The 15,291-nt window shown below is 36.0% G+C and overlaps 1 protein-coding gene across 1 annotated transcript; it reads right to left on the bottom strand.

The window, feature by feature from the left end:
• Positions 1-3,285: 3,285 nt before the first annotated feature.
• On the bottom strand, positions 3,286-14,582 carry LOC142357920 (uncharacterized). Its single transcript, XM_075409412.1, has 3 exons — positions 14,289-14,582; positions 8,616-8,776; positions 3,286-3,551 (listed from the first exon to the last, which is right to left on the bottom strand). The coding sequence occupies exons 1-3, from the start codon at positions 14,377-14,379 to the stop codon at positions 3,306-3,308; spliced, it is 498 nt and encodes a 165-aa protein (XP_075265527.1). The 5' UTR covers positions 14,380-14,582; the 3' UTR covers positions 3,286-3,305.
• Between the last annotated feature and the right edge of the window lie 709 nt (positions 14,583-15,291).

A 15,291-nucleotide genomic window follows, 5' to 3' on the forward strand; every position in this document is an offset into this window, starting at 1 on the left:
ATAAAAGTTGTAAATCTTTTAAATAAAATTGTTTAAACTGTTTAATTTTCAGTGTTACTCATCATTAAATTAATTAAAGAAGCATAAGTTTGCAAAAAATATTTATTCACATAGAATGATTTGCAATGTCTGCGTTTTTTTGCTTCTACTATGAAGCATTGCGCAGAGTTTAATATTCAATCACACTATTGCATTTCTCACAAAGAAGCATAGGTCGTTATCAAAGTTTGACCAATTTTTGACTAAACCTGATCAACAAATTTTTCAACATTAAATAAATCAGATACTTTTGTACTTTTGTAGATGAACTATTGCTTCAAACACTAAATAAAGATAAGCTGCGTTTTCTCTTTGTAACTCTTAGAAATATGTTGAGCACTCAAATATTGCGTAATTCTAATTTCTTTATTTTTCTGCTTTATTGGTGTCCATTGGAATGCATCTTAGCAAATTTGCCCCCAATTCAATGATTGAGAAAACGTTTTGAAATTGATAACGAACACATTGCGCTTGTTGTTGCCGAATTGTTTTTGCTGTGTTGCATCTATGTTGCCAAGAAGCAACGCATACTGTAAATTTTCTAAGTCTAGTAGACGGTTAATTTTCAAACTGTTTTCCAACGTCTGATATCACAATTGATTCCACAATGCAGTTTTTTAATCCTTTTGTCGGGAAACAGTCAATCTTCAATCTTTGTTTTATTTTGTTAAAAACTGGAGCCTTGATAATGCATTTATTCTCTAAGTTTGAGGGCAACAAGAAATTTGAGTGGATCTGCTTGAATTGTAAGCCAGGACATTTACTGTTTCTCGTCCTAACTTCCGAGTAATTGGATGTCCAAAATTAAATTTAATTTTGTCACTAGAAACTACATTCTATCAACATTCTACCAGAATAAAAAAGTCCTCTCGAGCAATAAATATTTTTTCGATTGAAAAAAAATCGTTTTTTGCTTTTACAAATTTCATCGAACTAGAACAGCTAGTTGTGTCACTATTATGTGTCACAGTTTGGTTTTTAGATATTTTTCCTAATCATTTAGCTTTTTTTCAAATTTTAATGGTTTTTCCGCTCGACGTGTTGTCTGCTTGTGAAAGTTTGAAGCTTTATAATTTTTTCCATGCCATTGGAAAATCATGCTTATAATGAACACAAATCACGCTGTAGTTCTTTTATACCATATTATTGTAACAAAAATATGATTTCAGGCCAGCAAAAACAGTTCAACGCATGATGCACGACACAGCGAACATCATTCAATTCACCAAAGTTTAACTGTGCCCAGAGACGTCAGAATGAAAACTCTCAGAGCCTCTGTTGACCCCGAAGGATCTATCTTAGTTGTTGAAGGTCAAAAGAGCGAAAAGAAAGTTCAATTTTATCACCACAGCTCACACAGCTCGGAATCGAATTGCTGAATAATTCGGCCACTTTTTTCTCTATTCTCTCTTTTTATAGACACCTATAGCCCCTCAGCGCCCCCCCCCCCCCCCCAAGAAAAAACAGCTTCTTTGGGCGGTAGTTATAAACATTGGGTCCTTTCGAGCGGTTGTTTGCAAAGATTCGTTCTTTGAATCTTTTACGCTTTCATCGTTATTTTGTTAATAAACCTTCAGTAATAAATAAATTAAAGTTTAGTCTATTGTTTAGTAACTCATATAAGGCCCGAAGTCAAAAGCAATCTGAGTTTTTGTTGGCTAGATATATATTTCGCATAGTACCTGAATTGTAGACACTTAAAAGGGCAGCAAATTCGTCAATTATTCTACTAGAATAGAAACAGGGATTCCTAGCAGCAGATATACTTGTAAGTTGAAATAAAAAGTTACACGTCAATTTTGTTAAAACAATAGTCCATCAATGATCCTAACAGAATCAATAATATATGTTAGAAGATTGAGAGAGAATAACTTAATGTAAATTGTGCATAAGATAAGCTTGACATATCTTGACAAGAAGCTCTACTTGTTCAACGTATAATTGATGACAGATGCAGGTTCGAATCCAGCACTGGTCCATTTTCACAGTAGTTGCACCTGCTTAGACCCCTTAACAGGTCATGGGCCCAGACCCTAGTCTTACAGCTTAACCGCAAAAGAGAGACAAGATAGTTAGAAAGTGTGAAAGAGAGAACAACCTAATGGAAATTGTGCAAAAGATAAGGTTGATATAGCTTGACAAGAAGTTCCACTTGTTCCAATTAAACTTGGCGAGAGAAATGAAGCCTTGAAGAACAAGTAAGAACGTGAGAACGGGTATAAGAGATGTCCAAGTTCGAGAGTTTAAGACCAGTTGGTGTAACTGGGCAGCACACTATGCTAGTAAGAGATGCTGGTTCGAATCCATTAGGGGTCCATTTTCACAGTAGTTGCAACTGCTTAGCATATTTAGAGATAGTTGCTAGAAACATTCAAATTTGACAAGTGCAAGAAAATTTATTATACAAATACTATTTTATCAAAAAGTTATCATTTAGTCTACAAACCGAGTAAAACCAATTATGCTACCAATGTCTCTTATCACTAACAACAATACTAACAACAATGGTAAAAACTATTATCTCTGAAGTTGGGCTACTTTCTCAATTTTTGCCCACATTTAGCCCTGCATAATTGAAAATACTTAAAAATCTAGTGAGGGGCCTTTACTGACTGAAATTACACGATCAAGCGTCCTGATTAAAGTCAAGCAAAACTCTTTTCCTGTTCTTTATTGCAATTTTGCATTTATCCGGCTTATGGTTGTGTCGATACTGAAATGGCAATGGGGCAAAATTACACAGCATCGCACCATAGCAATTCAGCCTTTCTTGCATATTGCAATTTTGCATTTTTCCGGTTTATGGCTGTCTCAGTCGTTTCGAGATACAATTTTTTGAAAATAGCACAAATTTTGCATTGATGAGTGGTTCTTTAGAACGGAGGCAGATAAAGCTGCATGCTTGTTAACTAATGTCGAGGGCCAGAAAACTGCATGTAAAAACAGACTTATGGTTTGGGTCGAGCTAAAGCTCAGCAGGTATAGTCCTTTCATCGTTTATTTGTACCAAGACTAGGTCTTTTCTCACCCATTATGGGTCGCGCATAGTCTGTGCCTTATTCGAGGCCTAAACCAGGGTGTGATCCAAGTGAAATTCGTTTTGAATAGTACAATGACGCAATCTAGCTGAAAGAATCTAGCTTTTCAAATTCTTCCATTACCTGAGGACATGGTTTCCGTAATAAAAAACAACTCAAGAATTGAATATATTTGTGATGTATGAACTAGCGGCTCGTAAAAAACGTATATTTGGCATGGTTTTAAACTCAAAATTTTGATTGAACACAATAGAAGAAAAAGAAAGCAGCAATTATTGTTAAGTAGTTAGATCGACAGAAACTACCACCAAGGTCAAGTCCTTCCTCTACATTCCCAAGCAGTTTCTCAAAGCTGTAGTCGAAGTCAGATTCATTGTAGAAATTGTAGTATTGGTGTTCGGCTTGAATGAACCCGAGCCATCCTGTGGGTGTGAAATCTTCTTGAACTTTGGCAAACACCTGTTTCTTTTGCAGCTGAAAATGGATTTTGCAGTGATTAACTTTAACTTAGATAAAAAAACTTTTTGATGACCCTTGAGTTATTCTGTTTTCCAAATCAATCAAAGGCTTCTATATTTCAACTTCTTCCTATTGCTGTTATCTGGAGTTTCAGCAATTCTTTTTCATGGACAAACTTTTCACTTTTCCTTCCAAATTAGCCGCCAATCGAAAAATCAGCGTTTACCGCGTTTGCGAAAGATGACGACGCATGAGTGACAACATTTTATCACTACTTATCGCGTAGCAGAAATATGGTTAAATTGTGGACAACAGTGACAATAAAAGTTGCGGACAACCCTACAAAATTCGGTCACTGATCTCGAAAATTCACGTTTTTATGTCATCAATGTCCGCAATTTTTGAGTGAGCAGGGGTATAACCTCATTTTTGAGCAAATTGGGCTAGTTTCGCTTACTGTCACTGTTGTCCACGAATGCCTATAAAAACTTGATCTTAAAACATGGGGAGCGTCAATGCTTGCATTTACAAGCAAAATTGCTTGCTCAAAATGTAGGATTGGCAACGTAACGCCGTCTTCGAGCCCCAAACAACCCGAGTATAAAACTCGATCTAAGAACAGACCAGCAATTTCAGTAAAATCTTAAGAGCTTGATTGACGTTTAGATAATATCTAACAAGGAAACAACAAAAATGTCAATAATAGAAACGAAATTTTGTAAAATATTAAATTTTGTTCAATAGTTTTAATGGCAGGAATATTATCAATAACAAGGAGTTAATTTTTCCTTCAATTTAATTCCATATTTTATTGCTGCTTTTCAAGTTTTGTATAAAAAATTGGTATAAAAGCACCACAATCTATTTTAAAAAAATATATTTTGTGCTTATTGTTCTCACGTTTTCCTGAAAAAAAAATGGAAAAAGGTCATGATACTTTTCTTTGACTAGACTAACAAATAAGGTATTTGCTACTGAATCTCCAATTAAAATATAAAATTCAAGGACTAGAGTTTTTTGGACAAGGATTTGGCATCAGTTTTTGCCGCTTTTTTGAACCAACTTAGCTTAACATTTGAACGAATTTTATTAAATTTGTTTTCATTTCAATCATTTTCAGTAGTCGGCGCTTTATCAACGTTTTACCAGAACCAAATTTAAGTTATCTTTTTGAAACTTTTATAACCTAGATCTCAAATGAAAAAACTGAGTTTTCTCAAAGAGAAATTAGATAACGAAAAAAGGACAAATTCTAAGACACTTTTTAGCCAATCTCACTTAAATTTGATCCGCATTGCTGCTCCAATTTACAATTGACTGAGATCTTGAGAAACAAGGAGAAGAAGTCGAAGGGATGAATAAGAGAGAAGAACATGAAGAAGATACCTATCGGTATATGACAGATTGGCTTGCGAAATTGAAATTTGACAAAAAACCTGGATGCAAAAACTGCTTTCAAATTCAGCTGGTGTTCTTTCAACGTTGAGTTTTTGTGTTCCCTGATTTTGATCAAGTTGAATCAGATCCAGAATTACAGATTTTACATCTAGTGTGCAGCGTCAATTACTAAGCTGGAAACAACAAAACTTACAGTTCTGAAATTGTTAAGTTTTAAATTTTATTTGAGCGCCCTGTATTAAAGATCAGTTCGAAAATCCAATTTTTGAGCGAAAATTAAATACATTATGTTACTATAAATATCAAAGAACGATTAGCTTAAAAGTGCCAAAATCTACTTGTCAGTGATAAAACAGACTTTCGCGAGAAATTTTGCTTCCGTTGGGTATTTTGCCTACCACTTCCACCTTTTCTCTTTTCACTGTCTAATGAATTAGGACTATGACTCCAAATTAATATTTTTTTTAAAAAATTCCAAAATATAAGTGATCAAGTCAGCTAGTGATATTATGACCTATGTTCTATGACCTGTTTTGGTTAAAATGTTCAGTATTTTTTTATCTACATCTTATTAATGATCTTTTGTTGATATTTTTGAGTATCATCACAAACCGGTCTTGAACGCGTTGTAAAATGACAAAGTTTTATCTCCTTGGTGGTTTCATCTCAAAATCGGGGATTTGAGCCAAACTTCGGACTTTAAAAAACTGAACATACTTGCAGTATTATCTACGCATCTGTCGTTTTTCATTGTCTTCATAAAAGTTTTGTTGTCACAACTATTAAATCCAGCAAATTTTGTACATTATTTCAAAAATTTAAACAAATGTTTGTTACCAGTTGCCACTTTTTTGACGCCATGTTTATCATTTTTTACCACGTTGGTGGAATATTTGTGTTCTGATTTTGTTTTATGAAAGAGTACAAGTTTAGTTGTTTGTTATGTTTTTCAATCTCTTTGTTTTCAAAAATCTCATTAAATCTGATAATTTCCTCCACTTTGTGTTCCTAAAAACTTTTTGTCGCTACACATTTTAGTAGCTATTGGTGGGCTGTTACCCAGTCAGATAATCGGATTTCTTTTTCTCAGGAGACAAATCAATTTCAGTAATTTCACTTTCTTGTTTCTTATGTTGTTTGGCTGTCTGTAAGTTTTAGCATCAATCAAACTAATTGGGAAAAATGATGTGAAGAAAAATCTGCTCAATTTTACAGTAATGCTGGTTTTGTGAAAAATGATCTAAAAAGATCTACAAATTGTCTCGCCGAGAACAACTTTCAGAATACAAGGCGAGTTGCGAAAATAGCATCATCTGCTTCTTCTTCAGTGTTCGTCTCTTCTTTCGATTGTCAAAACAAAGTGCGAAGAAATTATAATAATTGTAAATTTACTGAATCGTCTTTGGCCTTAATTGCTGGCACTTTTAACCACATTAAACCTCCTTTAAAAACTAAACAGTATCAAACACAACTCACTCCGAATCGGGAGTCAAGCGATTTGACCCTAAAATTGGTAAAGTTTTCAAATTCTATTATATATATATATATATATATATATATCATATATATAAAGTATAATACAAAAAACAAGACACTAAAAAACTTTGGAAAAGTGTGTTTCCATGCAAAATTTTGCCATGTCGGGATTTGATTACATGCTGTGAATTCACCTTTAAATAATCCTCCGATAGATTAAGATATCCTCACTTGACCTTAATTCCAATAAAAGTTAGCTTAAATTTATTTCAAAGAGATGGGAATTCTTATTGACAGTTAAATACATCAGTTTTGACAAAAAAACTATTGCGAAAGAGCAAGTACCCGCTCAATATAGTGTCGAAATAAAAATTTGCAGCAAAAGCTTCAATTTCCTTGAATGAATAATCAAAATAAAATCTGAGGAAACAGTGTTGTCAAACAGTACCCCCCGACAAATTATTTGAAGCCGAAATAGATAAACTTAGCAAGTCAAGTAAAGTAATAAAAAAAAGCTTAAACAGATTATATATATATATATATATATATATATATATATATATATATATATATATATATGTATGTGCCATGACGAAATATTAATCATAGTAATATTAATAAATAATAATAATAATAATAATAATAATAATAATAATAATAACAAATGTTTTTCTTGTGTATCCATCAATTTTTATCATAACTCATCATAAATTAGGAGAACATTTATCCGAAAAAGTGTAATACATAAGAGCAGAAGAGAGATCGTTGTTCGACCGTAGAGATCATTTTTCAGGCGTATCATTTTGGGAGGAAGGCCTATTTTCCTAATTCCGTTAAGAGTAAGAAAATAAGGAAAGAAATATAATCAGGGTGATCATTATAAAACTACGCAAAAAAATAGAAACATTTTTAGTTCTAGTGAGACTCAAACATTATGTTAACCGTATATGAGCCGAGTTAAATATTCGTTCAAAAGAAAGTAGTTTATGACTTCTTCGTGCACAATTTTCATCATCAGGCGTTGTTTAGTTGTATGACTTTATCACAGAAATTTGAATCGAGCTTCAGAATGACAATTAGAAGTTTTCGTACTTCATTAACAAAACTGTCAAATTAATGACCTGTTAACCAAATTGTCAACCTTCTAGTGAGCAATTGGTAAACAATTTTTATTAAAATCTTCACCACTATCACGATTAAACGACTTAACAATAGATCAGATAAAAATTTTGCAAAAAAAACTGCGAAAATTTATGCGACTCGTAGAGGGACTTTCCTTACTTCAGTGGAATTGTTTCAAGGACGGGAAATTGTGAAATTTTGATTAGCATGGGTAAACTTTGATAAAAGATGAACTACCTCAGGCCATCTCAAAACCTCTGCCACAACTTCTGTAACAATAATAATACAACTACTATAAGTATCCCAGAGAACTGAAACTCGGTACACCTTGATAAGAAACATACCAAATCGTGTTAAATCTTGCCGAGATCTTGTCATGGTTCTTAACATGAAATTATCAAGATTTGCAGGAACTTGCAAGATTTTTGCAAGGCTGTCAAGAAACATGATCTTAACATGATAACCAAGAAAGATTAACCATGACATGGCAAGATATACCAAGTTGTAAAAATAGAGAAGCACTTTTAAACAGATCTCTTTTATGTTTCGACTTCGTGAGGATTATGCCAGATTTGCGCCTATGACTATGTTTATTCTGTTTGATCATAATCGTGTTTTTTCGAGTCAATTTCGCGCTACATCGAATCGTCGCATTGTTGAGTCATAGTTGCATATCGTTGCACAGTCGAGAGATAAACGCATTTCATCGCGCTAATTCTCGCTATTTTGAGTCATGGCCAATTTTTTGTCTGGATTGTCTGGTCATGGCCAACTTTTGTCTGGATTCCCGGTTCTACCACCTCACTCCGGGTTGCTTACAGACAAAATTTTCCTTGTGCCAAGAATTGTCAAGATCTTATCAAGATAAGCCAAGAAAATTTCTTGACATGTCTCGATAAGATCTTGTCAAGATCCTATCAAGGTGTTCCAAGAAATATTTGCCTATCAAGATCTTGACAAGAAGTTTCAAGTTTTGCGAGAGTTATCAAGATCTTGCATGACATGGCAAGGTGTATCAAGTTTTGTTTCAATGAGATATAATTGGAGTTTGATATATTCTAGCATACAAAGAGTAATACTTGCCTGGAATGCGTAGAGTGCCTCTTGTCTGCAGTTGAAGCTGTTCTGGTAAGACTGTGAGAAACAGACCACTTGCACTGTCGTGTTCTCCACCACCTCCCCCAATGTCTCCGCAAAGTTATTCGCATACGTCATGTTGTACACGTCTATCCACGCATTGATTCCTACCCATTAAAATATTTTTTTATCACAGTTCTGCAAACGTTTTAGAAAGCAATTGCTTTTTTTAAACGTTAGAACCAGACTTGCTCACTTTCTCGCGAGTTTCTTTTCTTTTTCTTTGCAAAAACGATAAAATATTTGCTTCAAACAATTGAAAACCTGAACTTGGAGAAGTAATGAACAAAAGCATCGCAAAATTAATTACACAAAAGCAAACACCTTGATCACAAATTTAATCAAAGAGACATCATACTAAGAAGTTGCCCCCATAATAATTGGATACCGCTGGATCCCAATTCCCAGGTTTAGGTCGAGACCTAAATTGAGCTATGATCAGACCCACTCGAAAGCACACCCATGTGTTCCCAGACCAAAATTACAGGGTCTGGACAGCAGTTCAAGCACAAAGCAGTTTGGACCATGGTCTTATTTAGGTCTGATCAGAGGTCAATTCGGTCTGGAAGGTCTTGTCAGAGGTCATTTCCGTCTGAAAGATCTGATCAGAGGCGGAATTGAGCGCACTTGAGTCTGAGCATTTTTGCATTTTTTCTAATGAGTAGGTTATTATGGCTCTGCCACGAGGCAAAAAATGTCTGTTCTTCAAATTTTTCAATGTTTTAAGACTACTAAAATGGGGGATTATACTGCAATTAATCTTCCGCACAGTTGTTTGCGAAACGCGCTTCGTCAAATAGGTTTTGTGATAGAAGGCTTTTTTCACTTTTCAACTTCCAGTTTTAAAGTGAAAGACACTGGCTGCAATTTCTATATAGGGCGCCGACTTTTCGTCCGCGAAGTTTGTAAGTATGTTTTGCACGCACAATGTATTGACATAGGAAAAAGGAAATCTGGTCATGAAAATGAGTAAAATTACTCAAGAATTTGCCACCGGTAGACACCCGTAATATCTTCACTTTCAGAAAAAATCTCTCAACAAATAATTGCCTCTAGTTCTTTGTAATAAGGAACAACAATAAATTTTCTCATTATCAGCGGCTTTTGGGAAACACTAAAAAAAGAAGTGCAAATAACAAAAATATATGTATATATAAACGTTCTAACAGCCAGAATTGTAACAAAACCATTTCTTACGAAAATGACTATGTCAGTTTATCCGAGCCCAGTTTGATCAAGAAAATTCTTTTCAATTCTTAGAAAAACGAAGCTCAATAGTCAAACTTTTCGGTATGTTTTTCAAACTTTTTCCATTTATTCGTTCACTGACGACCCATTTTTTGCTTAAATGCAATGTTTGGTCGATTAACATGCAAAGTTTTTAGTTTCGACAGAGCTTATAATGGATGGAAAAGTTGTAAAAAAAGTAAAAACACGGTCGCATCTTGACTAAAAATACAAGATGAAGAAAAACGAATGGTTTCATAGATTTACTGATGATTTTGAAAATTAAAAATGGCAAGTGTCAAACTTTCATGGAGCTTGATAGCGTCTCAAAGAAGAAACAAAAAACTTCCAATTTGAACAATTACGCGAAATTGGGTTTTCAGTGAAACCGCTATGCTCTTCTATATCATATATTATTCTTAAAAAATGACAGACGATGCATTTTTATGCAAAAATTGGAGGCTTGTTCCTACAACATTGAAACTTTTCTGAACAAATTCTCCTAAAAATTCTCTTTTTTCCAGATAATATCCATCATGACCATTAAATCGCTGACAGTTTGGTCACAAGATTGGTTCGTTGAAATTGAATGCGTGATTATAAGAAAAAGTACTTAGAATTTTAACTGAAACACTAGCAAAAAACACATTTTCAGACCAGAATTCACCCCAGGCTAAATTCTCTCTTGCCGGTTACTGCAAAATATCCAAATTCTTACAAAAGTTTCTGAGATTCTTCGCTAGATGATGAAGCCGGTCAAAAGTCCTAAAATCCTCCCATTCTGTTTTAGGAGTGAGGGTAATTTGACAGTGGGGGGGAGGGTAAATTGATGTAAGAGTGAAAGCTTATTTCGTCCGGGGGTGGGATAACATTATGTGCAGACAAAATCTGCAATATGAGGACTTTTGAGGAATTACCCCCCGGTCAAAATTGCTATGTAAGAGGGGGCTGCAATGGGAGCAATTTTGAGGAATTACCCCTGGCAAAAACTGTGATGCAAGAGTGGGCTGCATTGGGATGCAAGTCTGGGGGGGGGCTAAAACAATGTAATGCTAGCGCTTCCAACTGGGGAAAGATGATGTAGGAGTAGGGGGATATTGTAGAGACGGGGTAAAAGATTGTAAGAGTGGGTTGCCAAGGAGGTATATTGATGAAAGATGGCCGCTGCAATGGGAAGATTTTTAAGAAAACGCAACTAGAAACTCTTTCTTTTTGGGCCGCAATGGGTTGTCAGAGGGGTAAATATCATGTAAAAGTGGGGGTTAGGTTAAAGGGTAAATTAAGCCTCCACTCGTCCCTCTTTTTTGTCAGTCAGGGGTAAAAGGATTTAGGATTGAGGCGGTAAAAGATAAAATAACCCCCGTTCTTACATTTTTTGTTCTCTCAAGGGATGAAAATTATTTTTTTACATTACTCGCTAATTTTTACATAATTTTACCTCCACTTGACAGCCCATTGCAGCCCAAAAAAGTGAAACAGCTTTGAACTGCATTTTCCTTAAAATATGCTCCCAGTCTATCCCCACTGTTACATCTTTTTGGTCGGAATGGGGGCAAGGTTATTTGTGATCCGACAGACAGTCTTCGAAAAGCACCCAAGAAAATTTGAACCGAAACAACGCAGTCAATTTTGAGGCAACTGCTCAAAAGCGTTAGGACTGTGTTCTCATTAACTCTCATCAGAGTTATTTCACTTCAAACTGAATATGAGGAGTACTTAGAAAAATAACGTCAACAATAATATTTCAGCTAAAAATATAACCTTGAAGCCTTTTTTATCAGCTTTTTAATAGACAAGAACTTTCTAGAAGAACATGCAAGATAACCACTTTAGGATAGAATCACCCCTGGCTAAATTCTTTCTTGCCAGTTACTGCAAAATATCTAAATCCTTACAAAAATTTCTGAGATCCTTCGGCAACATGATGATCCCGGTCAAATGTCCTCCCTAAAATCATTTCATTCTGTTGTAAGCGTGCGGGTACTTTGACTGCTGGGGGAGGGGGTAAATTGATGTAAGAGTGATGAGTAATTTCGTCCTGGGGTTAAAATGATGTAAAAGGGGATTATCTGCAATGGAAGGATTTTGAGGAATTATCCCCCTAGCAAAATTGCGATGTAAGAGTGCGGTGAAAGGGGCTGCGATGGAAGAACTTTCGGGGAATTAACCCCACCCACCCCCGGCAAAATTTGTGATGTAAAAATGAGCTGCAATGGGTTGCAATGGAGGGACCTTTGAGGAATTACCCCTGGCCAAAATTTCGAGGCAAGAGCGGGGCTTGAGTGGGCTACGATTGGGGACGATCGAGAAATTACCCCAGCCGAAATGGCGATGCAAGAGTGGCTTGCAATGGGATGCAAGTATGGGGGGCTAAAACAATATAAAGTTTGCGCTTTCAACTGGGGTAAATTGGTGTAAGAGTAGGGGTATTGTGTTGAGATGGGGTAATATAGTGTAAGAGTGGGGACGCCAGGGGGGTAAAATGATGTAAGAGTAGCGCTTTAATGGTAAGACTTTTAAAAAAACGTAACTCGAAACTCTTTTTTCTTTTTGAGCCGCAATGGGCTGTCAGAGGGGTAAATATCACGTAAAAGTGGGGGGTTAGGTTATAATGTAAATTAGGCCTCCAATTGTCCGTTTTTTATGTCTGTCAGGGGGTAAAAAGATTCAAGATTGAGGCGGTAGAAGATAAAATAACCGCCATTCTTGAATTTTTTGTTCACTCAACGGGAAAAATGTTCAAAGAATTAGGTATTATTTTCTCCATTACTCCATCACTTTTACTTCGTTTTACCTCCCATTGACAACTCAATGCAGCTCAAAAAAGTGTAAAAGTTTAGAGCTGCATGTTCCTTAAAAAATCCGCTCAGTGCATCCCCACTGTTACATCTTTTGGGCCGGAAAGGGGGCAAGGTTTTTTGTGATCCGACAGACAGTCTTCCAAAAGCACCCGAGAAATCTTGAACCGACACATTGCAGTCAATTTTGCGGCAACTGCTTAAAAGCGTTAGGACTGTGTTCCCATTAACTCTCATCAGAGTTACTTCACTTCAAACTGATTATGAGGAAAATTTAGAACAATAACTGAAACAATTGCAAAAAACAAGTATTTCAGCTCAAAATATAACCTTGAAGCCTTTTATATCAGCTTTTTAAAAGACAGGAACTTTCTAGAGGAACATGCAAGATGACCATTTTAGGATAGAATTACTCCTGGTTAAATTCGCTCTTGCCAGTTAATGCAAAATATCTAAATCCTTACAAAACTTTCTGAGATCCTTCAAGATGATGACCCGGGTCAAATCTCCTTCCTAAAATCCTCCCATTCTGTTGTAAGAGTGCGAGTACTTTGACTGCTGGGGGAGGGGGTAAATTGATGTAAGGGTGAAGAGTATTTTCGTCTGAGTGGTAAGATGATGTAAAAGCGGATCTGCAATGGGAGGATCTTGAGGAATTATCCCCCGAGCAAAATTGCGAAGCAAGAGTGGGCTGAAAGGGACTGCGATGGAAGAACTTTCGAGGAACTACCGCCCCCTGCAGAATTTCTGATGTAATAATGAGCTGCAATGGGCTGCAATGGGAGGAAATTTGAGGAATTTCCCCTGGCCAAAATTTCGAGGTAATAGTGGGGCTCGAGTGGGCTGCGATGGGGGACGTTCGAGAAATTACCCCTGTCAAAATTGCGATGCAAGAGTGGCCTGAAATGGGATGCAAGTATGGGGGCCTAAAACAATGTAAGGTTAGCGCTTCCAACTGGGGTAAACTGATATAAGAGTAGGGGGTAATTTGTTGCGATGGGATAAAATAGTGTAAGAGTGGGGACACCAAGGGGGTAAAATGATGTAGGAGTGGCGCTGCAATGGGAAGATTTTTATGAAAACGCAACTCTAAACTCTTATTTCTTTTTGGACTGAAAGGGGCTGCCAGAGGGGTTAGTATCATTTAAGTGTGAGGGGGTAAAAGATAAATTAACCCCCATTCTTACATTTTTTGTTCTGTTAAGGTTGTTATGGTTGTTCTGTCAGAATTTTATAAGACTAAGGGAATATTTTCTCCATTACTCCCTCACTTTTAAATAACTTTGTCCGCCTTTACAGCCCACTGCAGCCCAGTTTTTAGCAGCACTTTCCTTTAAAAAAATGCACCTATTGCATCCACCACTCTTATATCTTTTTGGGCAGAATGTGGGGGGGGGGGGGCAAGGTTGATTGTGATCCAACAGACAGTACTCAAAAGCACCCGAGAAATTCTGACCCGAAATAACGCAGTCTGTTTTGCGACAACTGCTTACTGTGGTTAGGACTTTGGTCTCATTACGTCTCACCATATTTAGTTCACTTCAAACTGAATTCATTTGTCTATTTAAATTGCAATAGAAAAAAAGCATTATACCATTTTTCTTGAGAGCATGGTATATCCTGCGAGCGGGGTACTTCTGGTCCCAGCTATAGCTCACCATCACTAGGTTCTTGGTCGATATCATCTGCGTCAAGATCAGATCTTGTTCCTCCGCTTGATATCCAAGCTCTGTTGACAATTCAAAGTACTCTTCATCCCGGATTTCATCTGGAAAAATGCCAGAAATGATAGAAACTTGTGACCAGATTCTAATATGGTCACAACTGATTGACAGATCATCACCCTATCTGAAACTGTCCTTTGCTGTCCGTTCTAGAGAACTCAAAAACGATAGAAGAACTCCTTGATCTCCGATAAAGTAATCAATTTCATGAGATTGATATCGAGGTCTGGAAAATTATGCGCGAACTCATATTTCCGATCGCGTGCAGCCTATCTGGAAATATCCTCTTCTATCAACCCGGGGGGAGGATTTTCCCGGAAAATAACGGGGAAAAGAGTGTAAAGAGTGTAAAAAATAAAAAAAAATTACCCCCCTATTTCTCCGCTTAATTAGTGGTGTAAGAGTGTAATTTTGAGAGTGTAATTTTAAAAAATAAGAGTGTAAATTCAAATAATAATTCCGTTTTCAATTTTCTTTTACACTTTTTCTTTTACACCTTTAAATTATTTTTACACTCTTAATATTCCACCTTTAAATTATTTTTACACTCTTTATATTCCACCTTTAAATTATTTTTACACTCCTCCACTCTTCATTTTAAAATTACACTCTTCATAATTACACTCTTATACCGCTAATTAAGCGGAGAAATAGGGGGGTAATTTTTTTATTTTTACCATACTTACACTCTTTTCCCCGGTAAATAGGAGTGGAAAACGGATTACACCCTAATCCCCGCTAATTAGGGGTGAAATAGGGGTGAAACCTCCTCCCGGGAATTACAATAATTGTTAGAAAACAATCCAACAAAAGAAATAAAAAAATGATAAGACAATTAAAAACACAGAGTTGGTAAAGTGCAAAACGATAGCT

The sequence above is a fragment of the Convolutriloba macropyga genome, unplaced genomic scaffold (genome assembly GCF_964194025.1).
Source record: "Convolutriloba macropyga unplaced genomic scaffold, txConMacr16.3 SCAFFOLD_4259, whole genome shotgun sequence".
Classification (NCBI taxonomy): Eukaryota; Metazoa; Xenacoelomorpha; order Acoela; family Convolutidae; genus Convolutriloba; species Convolutriloba macropyga.